The following is a 23489-nucleotide window of genomic DNA, read 5'->3' as shown; positions in this document are numbered from 1 at the left end:
TCGACCCTGTTCCATAACGTCTTCGCATGTCCGACGTTGACCTTCAGGTGGAGGCTGGCGCTGATCTCCTGAATCACCCAAACACGAGTGAAATAGGAATGGGAGTACAATCACACCAGCGACTTCCACATAGTATCCGTAACGGGATCGATCACGTAGGGGAGAGGCACGTCGGCTCAGCGTTTGAGCGGATATTCTGGATACGTGTCTTCACCGACCCTATACTCTTAGGTCAAGATACTGAGTTTATCGTGGAGGAAGTCGGAGACAGTTCGGATCGCGTTGACCGCCGTTGCGGCATCGTGGTCTTCGGTGCCAGCGCCGATCCAGGCTTGAACGGTTTGCGTATTCTCATAGCTTCTTTCCATCTGCTTTACTTGCAGTCCGCGCTCCGGTGCGTCTCTTTGGTCGATGCTACGCGTCGTCAGCTCACGGCGCCTCCAACAGGTGTTCTCTGTAAGTCCACCTACCATGACGCGTCAACCGGAATCCCGACCGGTACTAATGCTGGAAATGCGACAAGGCTGTATGCAGATTTCAGGTGATATCGACAATCTGTCCATCGCAGAACCGAATAGCGCCTGCGGAATGAGCCATTGCGGATGAAGTGGAGAATGACATCAAGTGGGGCAGTGGGCGAAAGCTTATGTACTTTGGGTTACGCGCATCTCCATAGGCCGTCCCCCGCAGAATTTACTCCACGCCCAGCTTTCAAGATTCCTTGTACGATGAAGTGCGGCCGTTCATGCCCAAAAATTGGTGCTGTACCGTAATACTGCAGATGACTACCTAGGCATGGCGACAAGGCGATAGCTGTCTGTGCACATGCGCTGTGCGTACGAAGCAACGATTCGGCTATCGCACGAACACCATCCGGAAGTGTTAGCAAGACACCAGGTCATAGCTGTCCGTCATTCGGAATATGGCGCCTTCAGCCTCCCCAGCAGCCCTTCACTAGACAGCATACCGGCTGAGATGGTGGACACCAGCCTTGCGTGGGATCGCTTTTGTCACGTCCTCGTCTCCATGTCCTAGACGCGCTTTCGCCTCTTGCAAAGTCGTTCAGGATGAACACCAAGATAACAACGAGCTATTCGAATATACCTCCGGTCGATGAATGTACATGAATCAAACTGCAGACTAAGCATCGACAGGCCGATTAACATGATCACCTAGTTCCAACGAGTCTCTCCGCATGGCCGAACGGCGCATGCCCTCTAACGTGTCTGAACTCAAGAAGGTCGCTGCGAAAGCACTCAACAAACCTGTTGGAGACGTCAAGCTGTTGAGAAAGATTGCTGAAGGTGGCTTCAACCGTATCCTGGAGGTGACGATGAATGATGGCGCATCGATACTCGCACGTCTTCCTTACCCGTCAACCGTACCACGACGATTAGCAGTAGCAAGTGAATTCGCAACAATAGACCTCCTTCGCGCGAACGGAATATCTGCACCTCAAGTTTTAGCCTACTCGACTGATGAGAACGCTGTGTGCGCAGAGTACATGTTGATGGAAAGAACGTCAGGAAAGCCGCTTAGTAGAGTATGGGTTCACTTGACTGATGATGAAAGATTCAAGACCTTGCATCAAATAGTTACCATGGAAGCCAAGCTGTTCGCTGTGGAGTTGCCAGCCAGTGGCGGCATCTACTACTCTGATGACTTACCTCCGACGATGCCTCGCATAGATATACCTGAATTTGACAACGGCTTGTGCATTGGTCCATATGCACACTCAGTGTGGTGGTACGGCGAACGCAAATATCTGGACATTGACCGTGGTCCTCATACTAATCCTCAGCACGTCCTTCGGAGCTTCGCGGACAAGGAGATAGCCTGGATTCATGCTCACGGTCGACCGCGCTATCCGTCTGACTGTGAATACATCGAATCGTTCGGTTACAAAATGCAAGATCCTGAAGAACATGCCAGTTCGTTAGAAGACTACTTGCGTCTGATACCTTATCTTGTACCCGCAGACCCACTATCGTACACTCCGACACTTCGACATCCTGACCTCACTCCCAATAACATATTGATAACTGACAACCTTATCGTAACCGGTTTTATCGACTGGCAACATGCCATGGTCCTCCCTGCTTGGCTGACCGCCGGCATAACACCAGCCTTTGAAAACTACGCGGACGAGGGCTACGTGGTCTTCAAATCCCAAAATTCCCGGAGGACCTTCAGTCTATGAACAAATCCGCGCGCGCCAGGGCAGAGGAGCAATAACGACGTCGACACATACATTTCTAGTACCTTGCACTAACTCAGAAATTAAACGAGCAGCATCGGCGGGCTTATATGGGGCACGACGGAGCTTTCATAACGCGTAACATGTTCCTCCAGGCTGGTATGATCTGGCAAGGCAATAATGCGCATCTCCCAATCGACCTCTCACAGGTCGTCCGGAATTGACCAGTCTTTGCGTCACTCTCCGCCGACGGCAGTATACCGGCATGCCCAGTCGCCATCGAAGAACAGGAGATGCAGAGAAGGGAAAACCTCAGAATTTCGCCCAAGGAGGGTGATGTGTTTACGAAAAAAATGTCGGAGATGATGGGCGTTTTACCTGACGGATCTGTATCGCACGAAAACTTCTATGTGGCGAAAGAAAGGGAGAGTATGATCAGGGAAGGTGTTCAAATTAAACTCAAAGACGATCCATTGGAAGCGGAGAGAGTGCTCCTGGCTTGGCCTTTTCATGACTTTGACGAGGATGAGTAGAGTGATTCTGCACACATGTCACTTGTATTGTATGCGTGTCCTTGTATGACACAAGACAACGCGTGATGTAGAGAAGATAGACATTTCCACTCATCATGCGCCGATGCTGTCGAGTTCATGCCTTTCGCAACGTAATCCCAGTATAGAAGTAATCTTAACGCCCTCAATGCCTCCATGTCTGATGCTCATTCCATTGTATGTACAAACGCTGCAAATGCTAAAAACCTGATCGGAGAGGCTGCCGTCTCTAATCCTCATCGACGTGCCTTTCGGCATTCTGAGCATCTAAGATACCGTCTCTGCACTTCTTGCAGACAAGCAAGGCACAAGAATAGCATTCGTACGCAAGGCTAAACTTGGCTGGCGGTTCAGAAAAGATAGTCGATGGTGTCCGGTCGAACTTACGCAGCGTTGGGTCCTGATCTTCTCGCGTTGGGACGATCTTGCTGGACAACGCCTCGTCGGATGCTCGGTGCCGGAGTCCTATCTCTGAGGTGGCGATGGTGTTACCATAGGTATCTACTACTCGTTCAGAAGAATACTGAACGTCTTCCATCGGAGAAGGCTCGCGTGCTGGCACGCTTTGAGACAGCGGAGAGGACAAGGTGTGGCGGAGATGAGGTGCTGTTCCGATCGCGCCATGGGCTTCAAAGAGTCCACGTGGGGGTACATATGCTCCCCGTCCCCATTCCCATACCCGTCCTCGTCCCTGTCCTCGACCTGCGGCCATGCCCCGTGTGATTCCTCTCTCCGCTCCCCTCGCGCCCGCGGGTACAGTCCTCACGTTGGTGTTTGTGTTTGGCGCCTCATTGGGTGGTTTGATTTCTGGATGTATCGCACACCAGCATTTCACACATTCCATCTCAGTCGAAGGGTCATTGTTCAGCGCTTTGGCAAGGGTGGTTTTGCATGAATCAAACCCATGTTCGCAGTCCCACGAGCGGTCTTGATAGTCTTCTGTTGGTTCCTCGCCGAAGTTTAGATCCTGTCGCTGCCAGTAGCGGTGTCCTCCGCCGTCAAGGTTGCGTGGTTGAGAAGCTGGTTGCGGGAGTACAGTTGCTGCTTCTCCAGTAGTGCCTTCAAGCTGGGGCGCTTCATTAGAAGAGTCAGGTGCATCATTCGTGTCAGGCGGGAGTCCGGTATCATCGTGTTGTTCGGGCGACACATCTTCGTCTTCATCTTCATCTTCATCGAACGACTCGTCATCGTAATCGTCTTCCTCGCCGCAGCCTCCGTTGCAATTGTTGTAATCTTCCATGCAGGCGTAGCAGAAGTGGGCACCACATCGACACTCCATATCTAGGTACAGGCGCAGGAAGTTAGTGTATGTCGCATACGATCTTCGTGCAGGTAAATTACTTACGGTTGCACCCGAACATCCGCTTCAATCCATGTCCACACTTTGGACACTTCTTATAGCCCCAGCTCTTCAATAGTTCTGTAGTCTCTGCATCGATGCCGAACTCAGAGATGTTGCACAGACTGTTCGGATGAGCGACTTGTCGGCAATCAGGGCAGATACCCGTTTCGCAGGTTGGACATGCGATAGATTTTGAGGTTGGTGTTCCGATGCCAGAGTCTGTGCGCCTTCCTTTCCTCTTTGTTACTTCTTCTGGGAGAAGTCGTTCTGGAATGAATGCCGAACATGTTGGTATCGGACAGTAAAACGGATTTGGTGTGAGCCACTCCTCGTACTTTGATCTGAACTCCGCAAACTCCTCTCTTGTCAAATGCGGCTTTGCATGATGAGGTTGGATCTGTACGCAACACCTCGGAGGCATGCGAGTGGTGTCTTTGCAACATTCCGTGAACATCCTCTTTATGCATGATCCACAGTATGCGCTTCCACAATCTCTGCATGGCTTGATAACCTCTCTTGTATGCTTCACATCCTTGGGACTCGGTAGCTGGGCGCAGCATACAATACACTGCACTTCCGTTTCTTGGACAGGAACTGGCGGGGCTGGAGAGGGCGAGACCATGGCGACTGCGGGCGGTGGATCAATATCGGTGCCGGCGTACTCGATGGACATCAAGTCACGTTCTGCTTGAGCAAGGCGAAGTTCGGCAGAGATCCTGTATATCTGCTCCATAGCGGCGGAAGCTGCAGATGTGGACGACAAGGCGGGCGCGCTGTTGCGTCTTTGCGCAATTGCGGTTGTGGTGATAGAAGTTGCAACGTTGATATCGTCATGAGCGAAAGTGTCTGGTAATTGCGGAGTGATCTCTTGGCGACCTTTTTGCGCGTTCACATGGTCGATGTCGTGATGTTGGGCAGTCGCGACCGGTGAGGCAACAGCCTTCACTTGCGGTCGTACCGCGCGAGACAACTTAGAACCCATAATGATTGAGATGGCTTTTGCAACATAGGATACATGGAACGCTCTGGAAGATACGGCTTAAATGGAAAGCAAACTTCAATTCGATACGGAGAAGCTTGACTCAGAAAGGCTGTTGACTCAAAGAAAGGCGTCGTGCTGCCTGCAGGCAGCCTTGCGGCGTTGACAGCCATTGGCTTGACCAAGACATCAACAAGACACCCCACATTTGCCATACGCATATCAGCTGCGACAAGGCTATGATGCCTGGAATTTCAACTTGCGTGTCCTTCACGCATGTTGGTTGGATGATTGCTGTTCGTATGGTAGGATCTGGGGGGTAAGAGAATGAGGCTTAGCACGTCATCCAAAACCAAGCCTCAGCCCTTGAACCACGCTAAGTGACGCAGATACGTACAATACCACAATAGCCGAAAAAAGGATGTTCGTTCGCCCTTTCTAGTGTGGACAGTCGCGTATGTGGGTGATGACGCTAGATTTTCTATGCGCGATCGACTTCTGCACTCACCAGCCATTCTACCTACCTATCCACCCCACGCAGCGACCTGGCGCTATACTGGGTTTAGCATATCGCGAGACCATTCTACTATGACGTCTCTACCCTGCCTTTGTAAGAACCACAGTTTCTACCCAAATGCAGATTTGGTATGGCAAAATGTCTACTGCCAAACACTCGCTACAAGATTGAGGATAACGAATCGTCTAGCCTGCTGATGGATGGCTCGGCGCAAAGCCTCTGCAGCTTCAGCTGACACACTACATCGCATAGACAATGCAAGTGTTGACCGACCAGAGTGACCACTGCCGATATGGTGTCAGCTGCGGCTGAAGTGGCATTGTGCTTGGGGGATATAATGATAGACTCTTAGGCACCCACGGTCTGCTCCATATCATGACTTATCTGCTTTCCATCACTTCTTTTGTCGACAGATCCTGCGCGCAATGAGTTCTACTCCGCCGGTGCCTCTTCTTCCAATCAGGCCCATGACGCGCTCCATATCACCATCGTCTGATGGAGATAGCTTCGCGCCGTCAGGACAAACTCCAACTCATCTGGGCTTCGACGCAGAAGAAGCTCAGGATCCGTTGTTGACCCAATCTGGTCAGCCATAACTCACCAATCGTGTGATAGGATCCAATGCTGACTGCAATTCCTACATAGAGCAGGATGCTGTCGCCACGAACTCGAGACATTCGTTCGCACCCTCAACCAGAAGAGGCACAACGGTAGCACAGTCCGGCTCTACTTTACTCACAAAAACCGGTACCAAACATGCTTTGCCGGGGCTTGTAAGCTGCGCAATCTCTTGGGTCCTTATCGCAAGCTTCTTTATCCTGGTATGGCTCCATAAAGATCGAGTAATCAGTCCCCACACAAAGTCAGCTTTTGATGCGGCTATCGTGGGACTGGGTATCGTGTTCGGCTTGAATGTCGCAAGCGGTCTCAAGTCTATCGCGCTTGATCTTCGATGGTGGATCCTGAACAGTAGAAAAAGATCGGGTCATGAAGTATGTCGTGCTCGCTCTCCAATGAATGAGCACCGAAGTCGCTGATCCAACGGGCTAGGTCGATTCGATAATGCACTGCGACAGCTTGACACAGCTTGCAAGACTCATGTTTGTTACCCGAGAGATGAAGATTAGGTTCATCTGCGGTTGTTGGCTGTTGTTGAATATTGTCAGTCTCTTTAGCTACAAAGGTGGCGCACGCTGACACTCTCCAGTTGGTTCAAACAGGAATTGCGACTCTGAGTCTGACTTTGTCCGGAGATCCAGGGCCAGCGGACATATATCGCAAGAAAGGTCTATCAGACATGGCAATCGCGAATTTGACGACGTTTGCACCATATCCTTCGCGATTCTACAATCACGATTTTGTTGAACGTCTTGCGGCCCACATACTTGGGGATATAGGGAGCAGCTATAATTACGCCACGTCACCCAAGGTAGCTCTAAGCGGTACTCCCTGGGCTCAGAATCCTGCAATGTTTTGGAATGCGACCGACCGTTGGGAATACGTGTTCCGTGACTCGGCAGTACTAGACCCTACTTCGGCGGAAAAAAACGTACCGCTGAAGGCTGTTTCAATTTATACGGATGATGTTGCAATTGCGTCTGGATCGTGTCAAACGCCGAATTTCTGGGTCCGTAAAACCGACCGTCTCCTGGTTATCAACGTCAACAGCACTGGAGAAGCCGTATACTTTCCTTCCTCCTTGGTCGAGTCTATCCTCTATCTTACCACGCCCGTTCTCACTACACCAACAGCCCAGTGTGGACCAGGATGTGGCAATGTCAAAGTACTTGAACAATCGGCTGGTGAAGCTGTTCCTGGCTCAACGATATCGAGTTTTGGTTACTTTTACTATGACTGCAATATAACAGTATCAGCACCAGAATATCTCTCGCCGACAAATGCCGCTGTCGCTGCTCAAGCAATTGCACTTTCGGGGGAGCTTCACCAAGAGATATTCACATTAGGACCGGCGAATCGTGAATGGGGGTCTTACACCAATGGTATGACATTCGGAGAACCTCAGAACAACAGTGTAGTAGGGATGGCAAGCCTGCTTTCACGATTCGCTATCGGCGTAGTTGCAGCAGCGGCAGAAACGAACCCGAAAGCGATCGTCCCTGGGCATGCGCCAGCACAAGGAGTTAGGATTCAGCTGCGTAGTCCGGTGCTATTCAGTCTAATCCTCGTATCCATCGGCCTGATCCAATCGTGTTTGTTCGTTGTTGCTGTAAAGTTTGGTAGCAGGCTTGAGGTTCCTGTGGTCGCGATCTCTCAGCAGGATGAAATTCGGAAACACTTTGTCGCTGAGCCTGTAACCTCTTGAGCTGGTAGTCACTTGATCGGTGCATGAAAATGGATTATCTGGGAGGCAGAGGTACCTATGATGATGCTTTCCTATGTCGAGTAACCGATGTTCGGAGACACCGGCTGCTCCCGTGCATGAGTAGCTGTTCAGCTCAGATGTGGCGATGGAGACGCCAATCTGCTTTTAGCTTAGAGCAAGAGGGGTCCAAATGGCGCACCTGGGACTCCGGGCAAACTTCGCATCGGAGGTACTGGTCGCGACAACTTTTGCGAAATACGTTGTATCCAGTACAAGGAGTGCATGGTGCTACCTTGAAAGTCAAACTCAAAAGCTAGGCTCGACTGCGGGAATGAGGGTTCGGCTCGGTGTAATACGATGTGACCGTGCCGAGATGATAGAGTAATCATGGGCAAACTTTGCAAGAGTAGAGGCTCTTCAAGTCTCCTTCACCAGCTCTCGTGAAATGCGCAAGTATGCTCGTATAGGCGTCTTCCCATAGAGCTCGTGAGAGTTTGGTAGACTGCTGCAGCTAGACGTAATGTGTGCCATGGAGCGGGGCACGTAGCATGAGCGACTCATGCAAGACGTCGGAGGAAGACGACTTCTAGACTGACTACAGTCAGCGGTATACCTTATACGCGCGAGGCTATATATTAGCTTCCACGTTTATTAAGGTGAGATCGTCACGCTGAGAGACGGGTTCTTGGGTATCGCTAGATTATTCTTAGGACGCGCAGCGAACCTGGTTAGTTATGCCTCCAAGTATCAGAGTTTGCAAGCTACTGATGTACCCTGAGGCGAACTTGAAGTCGAAGGTACATCACACGATCTTCAACCTGGTGACTAACAGAGCGGCACAGCCAAGTTTCGCGGAACGCTGGTAACATGCCGAACGTCTTACCGACGGATCGCGGTGCCGCCTTGTATCGACGCGATACTGCTCTAAGGTAGAGGAGTAGCACAACTGGGTCAGCGTCGGAGACAGGTTACTCTGACAAGATACGTGACGTGAGTGACTTTCCCATGTACTACCTGCCGTGTGGGGCAGTCCACGAGAGCACCCTGGTGCTTACTAGATCACCCGGTGGAAAAGTTCTCAAGCGCACTCGACCGGTTGCTAACTTGCTGGAAACCAAACGCCGAGGTAGGAGTCGGAACGTTACTGTGAGCTTACGAACGGATCCAATTCCGCAAACGGTATTGCCGAAGATTCGCCAATGTATAATGCGGGTGCTCCATGAAAATACTGGGTTTACCCCGACGAGCTATACCGGCCGATTGTACAGCCCAACGGAGTATCGGACCTCACATCAGGCGCTACCATGTAGTTGCTAGACACCAAGGCTTGCGACTATGGGGCGCAGTTCGATGATAGCTGGCATACGACATCGACCCCGCACTGCGTGTCTTGCCCTGGGCTTGGATGTCGTGGGCCAGCCAAATAGCTCGCCTCACGCACCCCCAATTCCCTAGCTTGGCTTTGTTGTGGCGTTCGGAAAGGGCTTTCGAGAGGAGCTTATATGCACGTCCAGGGTTGACGTAGGTATATGACGATGTACATGGCCGGGGCAATTGACGCGACCGTGCACACAGGTTGAGCGCGACGGGACAGAAACAATACTTCTGCTTTTCCCTTGTGGAGCTTCCCTGACGTGATGCAGCTGCATGTAGGCCATGGTCGCTGCATATATGCAGGACGTTTGACTGAGCAGAGAGCATGTGATGGGGCTTCCAAGGAAACATCGGGGCCAGAAGACAGAGCGGAGGCCCCGGATTGAGCTCCATCGAGTCATTGAGGGCACCAAAGACGGAGATCAGCAGGTTCTGCACATGCTCCCCGCAAAAAAAGAGCCAGCCGCTTGCGCCTGGGGTTGTGACGGCGCATGGTGCTAGGGGACGGGTAGCTGGGGAAGCTATGCCCTGCCCTTGTCACTTGCTGCTCATCGCAGTGAATAAAGGCTGTCATGGTGCCCGTGAAATTTGGCCTGTGTCTGCGAGCGCTCTCAACTCCTACTTACATGTTAGCACAGTAAATTTAATTATTACTGTGTACTTGTACATCTCAACTCGCGTTTCCCAGCCAGCCAGACGTCATGCTGTGGCTTGCACAAGCATTATTGGCGGGCCTTGCCCATGCCCAGGTACGTTTATTTGTTTTGTAGCTACGCCTCACAACAGCATTGTCGCTACAAGATATTCATGTCAAAGCTGCGGAAATGCTGCCTGATTTTGCGCATCTTTTTGTTGCTCTTTTCCCATTCTTCCGTCCAGTACATTTCAACCTTGCAGTCGTGTTTACGAGCTTCCGCTGACAATAAACAAGTATTCTAACAACACCACACCGGGCGCAAATGACACCAGCAGCAGTCCTTTGGACTTTGCTGACAGCCCGCCTTTCTACCCATCTCCGTACGTACAAACCTGACGTTTTGCGTAATGCGATCCGCTAGAAGTGCGCTTGACAAGTGTGGGGAAGAGCGAAGGAGTGCAGGCTCCACTAAACTTCACACTCGGCAGTCGCATTGCGCGAGACTTTATTCCGACATCCGAAGACACCTTTACTAACTCCACAACAGCTGGGTAGAGGACACTACCGGCGACTGGGCCGATGCCATCACCAAGGCAAAGGCATTCGTCAGCCAGCTGACTCTTCTCGAGAAGGTCAATCTCACCACCGGAACAGGATGGCAGAGTGAGGCCTGCGTCGGCAACGTCGGCGCCATTCCCCGTCTCGGCTTCGACTCTTTGTGTATGCAAGACAGCCCTCTGGGTATCCGTTTCGCAGACTACGTCTCCGCTTTCCCAGCAGGAGGCACTATTGCTGGATCATGGGACCGTGGCGAGTTCTACCAACGTGGTTACCAGATGGGTCAGGAGCATCGCGCAAAGGGTGTCGATGTGCAACTTGGTCCCGTCGTCGGTCCTCTTGGTCGCAACCCTAAGGGCGGCGTAAGTTTATCAACTTCATCACCATGATATCTGCTGACATCTACTCAGCGTAACTGGGAAGGTTTCTCCCCCGACCCCGTCCTGTCTGGCATTGCTGTCGCCGACACTGTCCGCGGTATTCAGGATGCCGGTGTAATTGCTTGCACCAAGCATTACATCATGAACGAGCAGGAGCACTTCCGCCAGCCCGGTCAGTTCGAAGACTTTGGTTTCGTCGATGCGCTCAGCTCCAACTTGGACGACAAGACTCTGCACGAGCTGTACTTGTGGCCCTTTGCCGATGCCATCCGTGCTGGAACTGGCTCGATCATGTGCTCTTACAACAAGGTCAACAACTCGCAGGTTTGCCAGAACTCGTACCTACAGAACTACATCCTGAAGGGCGAGCTCGGCTTCCAGGGATTCATTATGTCTGATTGGGATGCCCAGCACTCTGGTGTTGCTTCCACTCTTGCTGGTATGGACATGACCATGCCCGGTGACACCGACTTCAACTCCGGCCAGTCCTTCTGGGGACCTAACCTTACAATCTCCATTCTCAACGGCACCGTTCCCCAATGGCGTCTTGACGATGCCGCTGTCCGCATCATGGCCGCCTACTACTACGTCGGCCTTGATGAGTCTATTCCTGTCAACTTCGACAGCTGGCAGCGCGACACATACGGATACGAGCACTACTACGCAAAGACTGGTTACGGACTTGTCAACCAGCACGTTGATGTCCGCATGGACCACTTCCGCTCCATTCGCCGCACTGCTGCCAAGTCCACCGTCATGCTCAAGAACTCTGGCGTTCTCCCTCTTACCGGAAACGAGAAGTGGACTGCTGTGTTCGGCAACGACGCTGCTGAGAACGAGTACGGCCCTAACGGATGTGCTGACCGTGGTTGCGACAACGGTACCTTGGCCATGGGCTGGGGTTCAGGAACCGCTGACTTCCCTTACCTTGTCACCCCTCTCGAGTCTATCAAGCGCGAGGTTACGGACAACGGCGGTGTCGTTACTTCTGTTACTGATAACTATGCCTACGCTCAGATCCAAGCTATGGCTAGCCAGGCTGACACCGCTATCGTCTTCGTCAACGCCGATTCTGGTGAGGGTTACATCACCGTTGATGGCAACGCTGGTGACCGCAACAACCTCACTCTTTGGCAGGGTGGTCAGACTTTGGTCCAGAACGTCTCCGCGCTGTGCAACAACACCATTGTTGTCATCCACTCTGTCGGCCCTGTCCTTGTTGACAGCTTCTACGACAACGAGAACGTCACCGCTATCCTCTGGGCCGGTCTTCCTGGCCAAGAGTCCGGTAACGCTATTGCCGATATCCTGTACGGCCGTGAGAACCCCGGTGGCAAGCTTCCTTTCACTATCGGCAGCTCCGCACCTGAGTACGGTCCTGACCTGATCTACGAGCCCACCAACGGCCACGGCAGCCCCCAGGACAACTTTGACGAGGGTGTTTTCATCGACTACCGTGCCTTTGACAAGAACGACATCACTCCCATCTACGAGTTCGGTTTCGGTCTCTCTTACACTACCTTCGAATACTCTGACATCAAGGTCGAGAAGAAGGCAGCCGGCCCATACCAGCCCGCTACTGGCCAGACTATCGCCGCGCCCACTCTCGGCAACTTCAGCCGTGATATTGAGGAGTACCAGTTCCCCGCCAACGCTACCCGCCCGGCTACTTACATCTTCCCCTACCTCAACTCGACCGACCTTGCTGAAGCGTCGCAAGACCCCGAGTACGGTGTCAACCACACCTGGCCTGCCGGTTACGCCGACGGCTCACCCCAAGCTCGCATCCCCGCTGGTGGCGCTCCAGGTGGCAACCCCGCTCTGTGGGACGTCCTTTTCACTGTCGAGGCTACCATCACCAACAACGGCACTGTCTCTGGTGACGAGGTTGTCCAGGCTTACGTTGCGCTTGGTGGACCTGAGGACCCCAAGGTCCAGCTTCGTGGCTTTGACCGCTTGAGCATCCAGCCCGGTCAGAGCGCTACATTCCACGCCGACATCACCCGCCGTGATGTTAGCAACTGGGATGTTGCCTCCCAGAACTGGGTTATTTCCGAGTACCCCAAGACGGTGTACGTTGGTGCTAGCTCGCGCAAGTTGGTTCTTAGCGCTGAGCTTGACACCAGCGACTACACCTCTTAGAGAGGGAATCGTAGAGGGATGTTGTATTTTGGATAAAATAATGTTCAATCCTTAATTCTCTAGTCATAGCTAGTATTATGAAGACACGATACTTGTACATATAGCATGAATGTGTTGAAATGAAGTGCACTCGCCTTGCCTGTCAAATTTCCTAATGAAACCGCCACACCCATAGCTGAACCAATCGAGAGCACACGCCTATTGTGCCTCATCCCTTTGGATTGAGGGGTAATCCGTATCGCGGGCCGGGGGCGCTTCGGCGCGGAGCTTCGATGACGATGTAGAGTCAACAAACGCGTCTACGAGGTCACAAATGCAGCTAACGGGACGCAAAATCAATGCGTCACGCGACGAACGCCCGGGGTTGCGATTGCATGCAGGGCATAGGACAAACATTTCTAGGACGTTCTTCATGACCGTGTAGTAAACTACAGGAAGCGAGTGAGTAAGCGTCAGCGGATGGAAGCGGCAACGATTGGCGACTTTTTGGTGTTGGTGTGGGTGTGGGCCGTTGGCAGCGATCCTGTTGGCGACATGCGAACGGTTTTCAAGCCCTGATGTATAGCGTCATTGTTTGCTTGGCGAATCGAACGCGCACAGATTACCAGCGTTTTGGAGTCGCGATGGGCAGAATAGCAAACCCCATCGTGCAGCGACAGGAAACGCATGTCATCTGGCCATCATCCCGTCCGGTACCGTCGCAGGGCTTGAATGCAAAGTCTGGGTCGCTCAGGCGCAATTTGGGCGCGCTCAGCTACCGCGTTATTTTGATCACGGGCTTCCAAGGTTGTGCGCACGGATAGCAGCTTGGTATCCTTCGACCAAGGCGACGTAATTTGTCCCCTTCTGCGGCTCTGCTCCATTATCTCTCTATCGATAGCCAATTCATTATCCTGACCCCTTCACGCGCCTCGGCCAACTGTCATCACCGTCCCCCCGCACGCGTCGCGCATCGTCTCGCTGTGAATTGAGGTCATCGCCACGTTGCGCTAGCCAGCAAAGTCGCGTCGTGCTTGAATAACAAACACCTGGAAACGTCGACGCTTCCGACGCCGACCGCAGTCTTCCTTCTCGTCACCACCCAGCTGCGACGCCTGCTCTCGGACTGCTCCCGCTCCCTGGAAGACGCTTTCGTAACGCGCGCATTGTATTGGGAACCCGAAGCCAACCTTTCGCGGTAAGCAGTACCCCATTTCCGCGTGTGTCGAGTCCCTTGGTGGGGCGGGCTGGCTGGTATTCGCACCCGTGTCTGTGGCTGGCTCGTCCCTCCCATAGTCCGATGTCACCACCACCACCACAAACAAATAGTTGATACATGTACACAACACTCGCTGATTCTTTCCTCTCTCCGTACAGAGTCTCTCGCCCGTATGCAACATGTCGACCCGTAGAACTGGACTCCGCTCGCGTAGAGACGCTCAACAGCAGTCTGAACCTGACACGCCAGATGCCACGCCCTCGCGGAAGCGTAGGCGGGTGAGCAGCCCAACCACTACCAGTGTTGCGGCGAACTTGTACTCACTCGCACAGTTGAATGGCTCCGCCCAAGAGGCGCCTGCCCCAGCCGCCACAGACCCTCCCCGTACACGCATCACCGAATCCGTCGCTAGTAACGACTCCAACACGACACTGCCCAACGGCGGAGACGCAGACACTATGGATCCCATCGAGCGCCAGAACCTTGTCATCGCTGCCCTCCGCGTGCCCAGCTATGTGCCCAACGCCGCCATCGATTATGCCAACGACCTACAGTCTCAGCGCAATGAGGGTAAGAACATCGCGGCCTTTGCCAAGATTGCTGCGCGCGACTGGTGCTTCTTTGTTCAGGACACGCAAGTTAGAATCGGTCGTGTAGACTCGAGAGAACGCAACAACCAGCAGGGCTCACAGCCTGATATCGCTGGACTGCCTACCAGTGAGCCTCATCGCCAGGACTGGGGCGTGCACATCGATCTTGGCCCTGAGCGCCAGATCTCCCGCGTCCACGCCGAGATCAACTTCGAGATTGATGATCAGCAGTGGTACATCACTGTCAACAGCCGTAACGGCCTCAAGCTGGACGACCGCCATCTGACCAGGGGAGACAAGGCGCCTCTGCACTCGGGTATCTGCATCAGCATCATGAGCACGCAGATGTTGTTCCTGCTTGCCAATCAAGAAGACCACTTCCATCCCATGTTGTGGCGTCAAGTCAAGAGCGAGGATGCTGCTGAGTCTGACAACGATGGCAACCCGCCGCCCAAGTCGCATCAGCATGCCCATCCTAGCGGACCTACACCCAAGCGCGATCATTACGACCCGTTCCCACCGTCTTCACACCCCCGCAACAAGCACCAATCCTCACAAGCATACTACAACCAAATGACATCCACACCAGGCTACCCACAACCTGGCACGCCGATGACTTTCCGGGGCGAGAAAGACCCGCGCGGCAAGGGCTCGCCTGCTACCTTCTCTCGCGCAGTCGTGTTGGAGACTGGAGACAATACCGACTATAGCTTAGACGCTAATAAAGATGTCAAGCCGCCTCACAGCTATGCACAGCTCATCGGCCAAGCGATCCTTAGCAGCGAGGAAGAGATGCTCACACTTGCGAACATATACGACTACATCAAAGCTCGGTATGCCTTCTTCCGGTACACAAACAGCGGCTGGCAGAACAGCATCCGGCACAACTTGTCTCTCAACAAGTCGTTCGCCAAGGTTGCACGCCGTACCGATGAGCCTGGCAAGGGCATGAAATGGAAGATCGCGGATTCCGAAAAGGAAGAGTTCATCAAGAAGCAGCTGCTCAATCCTCGTAAGGGAGGTGGAGTTCAGATTGGATACCGCATAGAAGGCTCCGGGCCTAGTTCACCCGCTGTAGGGAATCCGTCCCAGGCCACCGAGCGGCTCGTTGGTGCCCTGGAGTGTGATACTCGCAGTAGTCAATACTCTGCCCGTGTGAAGTCGCCTCCACGATCTGCTACGCCTCCGCTATCGTCCGTTCCTATGGCAAACGAATCGTACACTCCAGATCGCGGCCCACGTCCGTTTGGAGGCTTCAAACAGTCACCGACTATACGCGACCAGGATCGGTTCGTTACTCCGGCGAAGCGTCTCATGTATGGTGCCAATGAAAGCCAAGGTCTTCCCCATATCAAGCAAGATGATCGCAACCTGGAATCCTCACCTGGTGTAGACCCTGTCAAACAAAGTGTTCCCGGTATGAAGACTGACGTGGGAAACTCACCGCCGACTTTGTACTCGGATGCCGGATCGCATCATATGAGCGGTGGTTACGATGCTGGTCGAATGAACAACGCGCTTGTAACGCCACTTGTATCTCGCCATGCGCCTCGTCTCGCACCTCCCAGTACTGCCCAGATGCCTAGCCAGTACATGGCATTCTCCAGCCCTGCACCTTTCTGGAAGTTCGTCGACCTCCCCAGCACACCCGCCAAAGCACCCCTCGAGTTGAGTCCTATCAAGCTGCAGCGTCCAGACTTCAAGGACGGCGATGACGAGGACCATCCAAGTTCACCGCCCATGCTGCCAGACAATAGCGCGGAGCCTGAAGATGAGGAAGACCGAGACCAAGACGGTGATGATAAAGCCGACGAAGATGAGGATGTTGGTCCGGAAAGTCCAAGCCGTACCGTCTCTCGACCTGTTAGTCGCCGGGATCTTGGAAGTCAGCATCAACGCTCGCGATCAAACAGCAATGTCAACGGACTTGGATTGGGTATTGTCGGCAACGGAGGAATGGTACGTGGTGCTAGCTTGACAAGCTTCGAGGAAGAAGCCGAGCCTGAAGAGGAGAGCTACGATCTTTCAAAGTAAGTCACAGTGTCGTATCTATCATGGATAGAATGTAGTATACTAACAAACAGCAGGGGTTTCCAGAAAATTGGCTCCTTCCACCGCAGCATGGCACAAGCCCACGGCCTCGGCAGCATTGGTAGTCGGGCTACGGCTACACCGCCTCCTCATCTGAGTCGCACAAGTGTTCCTGCGAACATGTAGAATTTATCAACGGAGCCCACGAGGAGATCTAAGCACTCCTGTGTCGCGCTATGGTACAAGATCCACGCTTCCGACCACTGAGACTATGCGGATATATCTTACGACAGCAGCTTCTACGCTAGCCAACATTTCTATGTCGCCGAGCTCGTGTCCTTATGGTTTCCATGGCAATGCTTACTACGAAGAAGGAACGTTCATCATGGATGGTTTTATGACGGCTCTCTTATACTGCTGTTGAATTAAGGTGTTTGCGAGGATGCGTCTATCAGCATGGAGTCCCAGGTTTGTTGTTTTATTCACTGTATTCTTTTTCCGTCGCATAGGTATCATGTCGATCGGTCGATTCACTCCGCTATGGCGTTTATAGGTCGTAGCATTGACTGGATATGGGAAGCGTTATGATGATGATGATTGCCCGCTCAGTCTTTTCAGTTTTGCATTATTCAGAGAATGGATAGCATGTGGTATTCGGATCGCAGAGGTGTGGAAATCAGGAGTACATCAGTAGTACTAGAGAAATGAAAGTATATTTGTAACTTTGGGTGCGACTTGGTTCTGATGTGTGCCTGGGGACGAAGAGAAGGTCAGATGTGAAAACACTCAGACGAGCGTCTCTCAACCAATAGCAGAATGCGCGTGGACATGTATCAAAACGAAAGATAGCTTAATCTCTTCTCATTGTCATTCTTCCAGCTACCCATGCAAATATATATGCTACGGTATCCCTATTTCCCCTCTTCTCAACCATCCGTGTTCCCTCAGACCATAACGCAGTCTAGTTAATCTCCTTGTGCGGGAACCACTTGCTCGCCTTGAGGTTCTTCTCCTCAAGCGGCGCATCCAAGACACCCAATCGCCTTATCTCGCCCGCTGAAGGTGCGTCGTCGCGTTTTATGTTGGCTTCGGCCTTGCGGTACGCGGCCTGGAGGGCGAGGGTACGGGCAGCCTGGAAAGGTTATGAGTCAGCGTGATCCAAGAACGGGTGAATGGTAGGGAGGTTGGACAAGAGACAGGGAATGATAGATGTGTGATAGATAGTACGGGTATGTACGCACCTCCTTCTTGTGGTGAAGGCACTCGTAGTAGTCCTCAAGGACGGGTGCGCATTTTGCTTTGCCCGAATCGTCCTCGGCGTTTGTGTTGGTGGTGTAGCATGCTAGGACTTCTTGCCAGAAGGGGAAGCAGCGGGATGGGCCTGGGACAATGTGTTAGCACTGGGCCAGGTTTTGGTGTCTGAGGTCTGTGGTCAGAGGGTTTTGAAGGGCTGCAGCGGCGCGTGTGAGAAGGTCGGCGGAAGCGGGGAAACGGAGCGAGCAAGCGGATGGCTCTGGCAACGTGGGAAGCGGACAGGCGTTTCGAGACATGGCGTCGCGGCTTTGAAATCAAGAGGCCCTTTGCGGGTTATAAATGGTGTATTTCGTCGTGTTCGCGCGCCTTGGTCGTGCCGTAGGAGCAGCGCAGTCTCCGAATGACTGAGGCTTGCCTACGAACGAACGTTGCTGCCGCATATCATTCCACCTGCTTTTCCGTATATTTCCAATTGCCTCGAGTATTCCGCGTGCGTGGTTGCGTGGTGCAGTCGTCGTTGTCGCTCTTCAGATTCGTTCAAGATTCGCTCGTCGTGATGCCATTGCGCTCGCTCCGGTGCCTCCGCCCCCCATCCAAAGCTCCGAATTGTAACCTCCAGAAATCGAAGTGTACGTACCACCAGCAAGTCCGTATCCTGAAGCCATTGTCGCGGTGTTTAAGTGGGGGTCTCAAGTCGCGATGTGCAGCTGCTGTGAACTCGGCCAGCTTTGGTTACGTCAGCAGCGCACGGTCCCTTGTTTGCAATCCATCCAATGCCGTTGGTGAGCCATGCCGTGCACGCTTGACAGCTTGGTTCAAGTATGTCAACTCTCGTCCCTGCAAGTACCAGATGTATCAATGGCTCTTGCACACTTAAGTTCTTGTCAGAGCTCTCGCAGAGGCCCATGATGAATCACTGCAGCGTTCGAAGGCGTTCACAATGCTGTTGGAGTACTTTTCTCGTATCACGTTCATGATACGCTGCAGGCATGCAGGCTTACTTCCGCTAATCGTTACATGTTCATTACATGCATAGAACCGCACCACAGCCACGCATCCTAGCTGCATGCGTCATGTGCTCTTTTCCAGACAAGCCTAGCAGGCTGCAGCCTTTCGTTCATGTTCTTCAATCTGATGCGGAGGCTCCCATCGCACACTTCCTCAAACCTCGGTTGCATCGCGATAAAGACCAATACTCTTGGCTAAATTCTCTTGAACGCTGACTATTTTGTTCGATTTTGGAACATCATTACTAACACACGAGGTCCCCTCCAAAACATGTTTACCAGAAATGACTGTGTTGGCTGCAAGGCACGACTAGTTGGCGAAACGGTGGAAGGGGATCTAAGGGGCGGTTCTTCGGACGAAATTGATTTTGAAGATGCGCGTGACAACAAGACCTTCGCGAACATGGTCGTAGGATCGAAAAATGGTTGTCGCAATTGTATCGTGTTTCTAGATGCTGTGTCTTTTATATCCAGGAGCAAGGACCAGAAGAGATGTCGATTTAGGATAATATTTAAAAGAAGGAACCGGACCCTATCGATCATGTTTTACGTCCTCGGCGATGAAGAGAACGAACTATTTTCTATGCAGGTTTTTCGTCAATCCAGTATGTCAAACTGAACTGAATCCTCGTTCGAGTTAATAAGTTGTACAGACCTGCCACAAGCGACCGAATCTTGCGACTCTGATGTCTGGAACCTCAAAGAATACCGCGTACTGTCGGAAAACACGTCTTCAGATGAAACTCTTGATGTGATTGCGAGTTGGGTAACCCATTGTGTCAAATGCCACGAGCATTGTCCACAACGACTAAACAGTCGATTGCCGAAGAGGGTCCTCAAAATAACGGCTGATCACATATGTCTCAAAGAGACACCCAATGTCTCAGCTCCCTACGTTTGTCTGAGTCATTGTTGGGGTCCATACGGTCCGGCTATCAAACTGACTGCTGATACTGTAGAGCTTCTGCATAAAGGCTATGCCACATCCGATTTGCCCAAGACGTTCCGAGATGCGGTCAATGTTTGTAAACGTCTTGGTATTAGTTATCTTTGGATTGATGCACTATGTAAGTCCATATGCAGAGATGGAATTTTTGAAAAAAGACTGCAGCTAACGGGCCTAGGCATCCTTCAGGATAGCCGAGAGGACTGGACAGAAGCTGCTGCCACGATGGCAAATATTTATGAGCACGCATACGTTACTATCGCAGCTACATCTGCCCAAGACAGCAACGGCGGTCTGTTTTCTTCTGCTCGCCCTCTCGTGACACGCCTGGACAAGCATCCCCACCTATACATTCGAGAGTACCCGCGAACATTTCCTATGTACTCTCACGATTTTCCTAATTATTCTTATACCGAAGATCTAAAACCATGGCCGCTTCTGACTCGCGCCTGGGTGTATCAAGAGCGAAGGCTTTCGACCCGCACCGTACACTTTGGCGAACATCAAGTATACTGGGAATGCCAGACTTGCTTTGCCTCAGAGGATGCTAGTGAAGATAAAGTCTGGAAAACAGACTCTAATGGCCGTTACGGAAATATCGGGTGGGGTGATAAGATTATGGATAGTACAAGGCAATGGCAGCAAATCATATCGGAGTACACCAACCTCAAACTGACCTACGATAGCGATCGTCTGCCAGCTATCGCAGCGTTGGCCGATATGATGTGGCGGCTACGGAGATCAGATGACGTCTACATCGCGGGACTGTGGAGAAACAGTATACTCTCGGACATGTTATGGACGTCGAAGCTTTTCGAATCGGGGAAACGGGGGCAGGCGCTTGAACCGCGCCCTGCGCGCCTGGTTCCCTCTTGGTCTTGGGCATCGGTTCAAAACGCAAAGATCTTTTGGTCTGGTTACACATTTCCAGACACGACTAAGATTGTCAGCCTGAACTATGCTGTAATAGGCGCCGCTCATCTTGGAGAAGTCTCCAATGCCAGCATTGTTCTAAAGACGCATGTCCTTGATCTGACTGGCACAGAGATATCGTGTCCACCCTGGTCATCAGATATGATCGACATAGTCAGATTATCTCCACCCTTGGGATCATTCGCACGGGAAAACAGCTTGGACTTTTACTGTTCTTTCCATCAAGACTACGATTTGACAACAGCCGAACCACCGTATATGCTTGGACACGTTCTGAAACTTCTAGCGTCGAATCAGGGTTATCATGCCTTAGGAGGAGTCGTCGTTCGACAAATTATTGAGAAGCCCGTACAATGGGAAAGAATTGGCTTTCTCGTAATCGTCTTCAGGAAAGCTAAAAAATCCAGTGAAGATAGGTCTAGAAGAATGGCGTGGTACAGAGATGACAAATGGGAAAGACGAATTGAGGAATTGATACAATCATTGCCCGTGGAAGAGGTGAGGATCGTCTGAGACTCGACACTACAGCCCGGGTTTAAGTCATCGTCATGCTAGTCACTTATGGGATACGATACACCTGAGCAAATGATGAGAGAGTTCAACTTTCATAAGTGCCAGCAAAATTGGTACAACCAATGACCTTTGCTCTAGCTACCCAGTCTGGATAATACATAGACTAGCAAACGAAGAAGCCGACACATAATTCCCACCCGTATATCCCAGATTCGGTCATAGTAAGCCCGAACAACACTAGCCCGCGCGCATCCCCTAGTCCAAGCACTAGGATTTACGCCTATGTAATGGGTACGTTGATGCCTCGGACACGACGGAGGTACCCAGCCTCATCTGGTTTCCATTTCTTCTTACCCGGCTCCGCCATCTTAGCCTTGACTCGCGCTGCCAACTCGGCATCCTTCTTCTTCTGCGCATCCCACTTGGCCTGCTGAGTTGCCGCCTTCTCCTCCAATTGCTTCTGGCGCTGCTGATACATCAGTTTGTCAGACTCTTCCCGTAGCTTTGCCTTTGCATCAAGCCAATTCTTCTTGTCAACGTAGGCCTGGTGTTTCTTCATCTTCTTCTTGGCCTCTTCCACCGCAACACCGAAGCGCTGATTGGTCTTCAAATACGCCCCGTAGTCATTCGGGTCTGGAATTTGCCACTCATAGTCCAATCTCGCGATGGCATTAACGACTTTCCGGAAGATGTTATCAGCGACTGGGGTTTGGACGGCAGAAATGGCGTCGATATTGGCGTAATCTGGGAGAGAACCGGAGCTGATACGTGCCCAGTACCAGTTGAAGAGATGCTGGGTGTAGACATTCATTCCGAGAAAATCTGCAGCGCTGCACAATTGGAGATCCCAGTACGTCGACTGGTAGGAGTGCAAGTCCCTGGCGAGCTTGTTCCAGGTAGTCAAATCCATGAAGTGCTTGATCAAATCCTTCACTGGTTGGACTTCGAGAGTCGTGGGAAGCGTGATGATGAATGGCTCGGTGCCATTGGTGCCTGCTACCATTTCCTTCTTGGTCGACGTCGCACGGAAGAGAGCGATTGGTATATTTGTAACGACGTTGCCTTTACTGTCGATGATTTGCGCCTTAGGTCCTGTAGCCAGGAGTTTGCGGTCACCAAAAGACAAGGGGTAGATTTTGCCAGCGTCCACAACCTTGACCTCGGCTTCCTGTTGGCGCGCCTTCGAACCAGGAGCGGTGACAAAAGCATTGGCGAGAATGGAGGATGCCGCTGTAGTAGATGCCATAGGCGTGTTCTTTGTATCTCTAGTGGCAAGCTTCTGGGCCAACGACATGGGAGCCATCGCTACGCTGTGCTTTTTGAAAGCAGTGTCAGAGTCGTAATGATCGAGGTGGATCGATCTTGATATGTAAGTGGATTGGTAGAGTTGAGAATGAACCCCGTGTCCGGTATGAGTAGAGCTAGGCAGAGGAAAAGGGGGACTTTATACACAGAGGGAGGTGCCTAAACAACAGTGAATGTACGACATGTTTGAACCACTGAGAAGCGGGGGTCTGCGAGTAGTCCTTTTCACGTATCAAGGAGCGGCGGGAAACTACTTTCACTGCTTCCACTGCTTCGACCGGATTTACTGAATGTAAAACTCCGGCACTCCATCAAACGTTTTAGCTTTCGACTCAATTCACGCGGCATCCCCTTCGCGCGAACCAAAACACCACGATGACCGCACAGCGTTAACAGATTCATATCGATCGCATCGTTACCAAAAACAAAGAGCATGCTGATCGAGAGGCGGAGGAACTCATATTGCGTACTCTGGTACTCGAGAAGAAATTTTCTGGTTCAAAGATGATACGTGAAGAGGGATTGCTAGAACAAGATATGCAAGAAGAGGGTTCCGCTTTAGATCTTTCACTGTCAACTTTGCGGATGACGTAGTCAATTCAACATCTATTAGCATAGACCTTACTTGTAGATTGTCGACGTGCAGTTCCACTATCAGTGCCGCGTGCTCCTTTCCCCTATTGTAGATCATACTTTATTGGTGCGAGTTCGT

General features: G+C 52.0%; 7 protein-coding genes across 7 annotated transcripts; 4 read left to right on the top strand and 3 right to left on the bottom strand.

The window, feature by feature from the left end:
• Window positions 1-1195: 1195 nt before the first annotated feature.
• Window positions 1196-2200, top strand: AA0111_g2836 (hypothetical protein; the record flags this gene model as incomplete). Its single annotated transcript, XM_028648651.1, has 1 exon — window positions 1196-2200. One exon carries the CDS (start codon window positions 1196-1198, stop codon window positions 2198-2200), a length of 1005 nt encoding a protein of 334 aa, XP_028509694.1.
• A 777-nt stretch (window positions 2201-2977) lies between these two features.
• Window positions 2978-5072, bottom strand: AA0111_g2835 (hypothetical protein; the record flags this gene model as incomplete). Its single annotated transcript, XM_028648650.1, has 2 exons — window positions 2978-4029; window positions 4094-5072. The coding sequence occupies 2 exons, from the start codon at window positions 5070-5072 to the stop codon at window positions 2978-2980; spliced, it is 2031 nt and encodes a 676-aa protein (XP_028509691.1).
• Window positions 5073-7054: 1982 nt separating this feature from the next.
• Window positions 7055-7909, top strand: AA0111_g2834 (hypothetical protein; the record flags this gene model as incomplete). Its single annotated transcript, XM_028648649.1, has 1 exon — window positions 7055-7909. One exon carries the CDS (start codon window positions 7055-7057, stop codon window positions 7907-7909), a length of 855 nt encoding a protein of 284 aa, XP_028509692.1.
• Window positions 7910-9984: 2075 nt separating this feature from the next.
• Window positions 9985-13000, top strand: AA0111_g2833 (putative beta-glucosidase A; the record flags this gene model as incomplete). Its single annotated transcript, XM_028648648.1, has 4 exons — window positions 9985-10032; window positions 10215-10300; window positions 10468-10840; window positions 10889-13000. 4 exons carry the CDS (start codon window positions 9985-9987, stop codon window positions 12998-13000), a joined length of 2619 nt encoding a protein of 872 aa, XP_028509689.1.
• A 1377-nt stretch (window positions 13001-14377) lies between these two features.
• Window positions 14378-17005, top strand: AA0111_g2832 (hypothetical protein; the record flags this gene model as incomplete). Its single annotated transcript, XM_028648647.1, has 3 exons — window positions 14378-14476; window positions 14531-16818; window positions 16876-17005. 3 exons carry the CDS (start codon window positions 14378-14380, stop codon window positions 17003-17005), a joined length of 2517 nt encoding a protein of 838 aa, XP_028509690.1.
• A 775-nt stretch (window positions 17006-17780) lies between these two features.
• Window positions 17781-18738, bottom strand: AA0111_g2831 (hypothetical protein; the record flags this gene model as incomplete). The annotated part of the gene is made up of 3 exons (XM_028648646.1): window positions 17781-17951; window positions 18061-18200; window positions 18711-18738. 3 exons carry the CDS (start codon window positions 18736-18738, stop codon window positions 17781-17783), a joined length of 339 nt encoding a protein of 112 aa, XP_028509687.1.
• Window positions 18739-21752: 3014 nt separating this feature from the next.
• AA0111_g2830 (hypothetical protein) lies at window positions 21753-22775 on the bottom strand (the record flags this gene model as incomplete). The annotated part of the gene is made up of 1 exon (XM_028648645.1): window positions 21753-22775. One exon carries the CDS (start codon window positions 22773-22775, stop codon window positions 21753-21755), a length of 1023 nt encoding a protein of 340 aa, XP_028509688.1.
• Window positions 22776-23489: the final 714 nt, after the last annotated feature.

This window comes from Alternaria arborescens (assembly GCF_004154835.1).
Source record: "Alternaria arborescens strain FERA 675 chromosome Unknown contig_5, whole genome shotgun sequence".
NCBI classification, from domain to species: Eukaryota; Fungi; Ascomycota; class Dothideomycetes; order Pleosporales; family Pleosporaceae; genus Alternaria; species Alternaria arborescens.
This window is presented reverse-complemented; position numbering and strand designations above follow the sequence as displayed.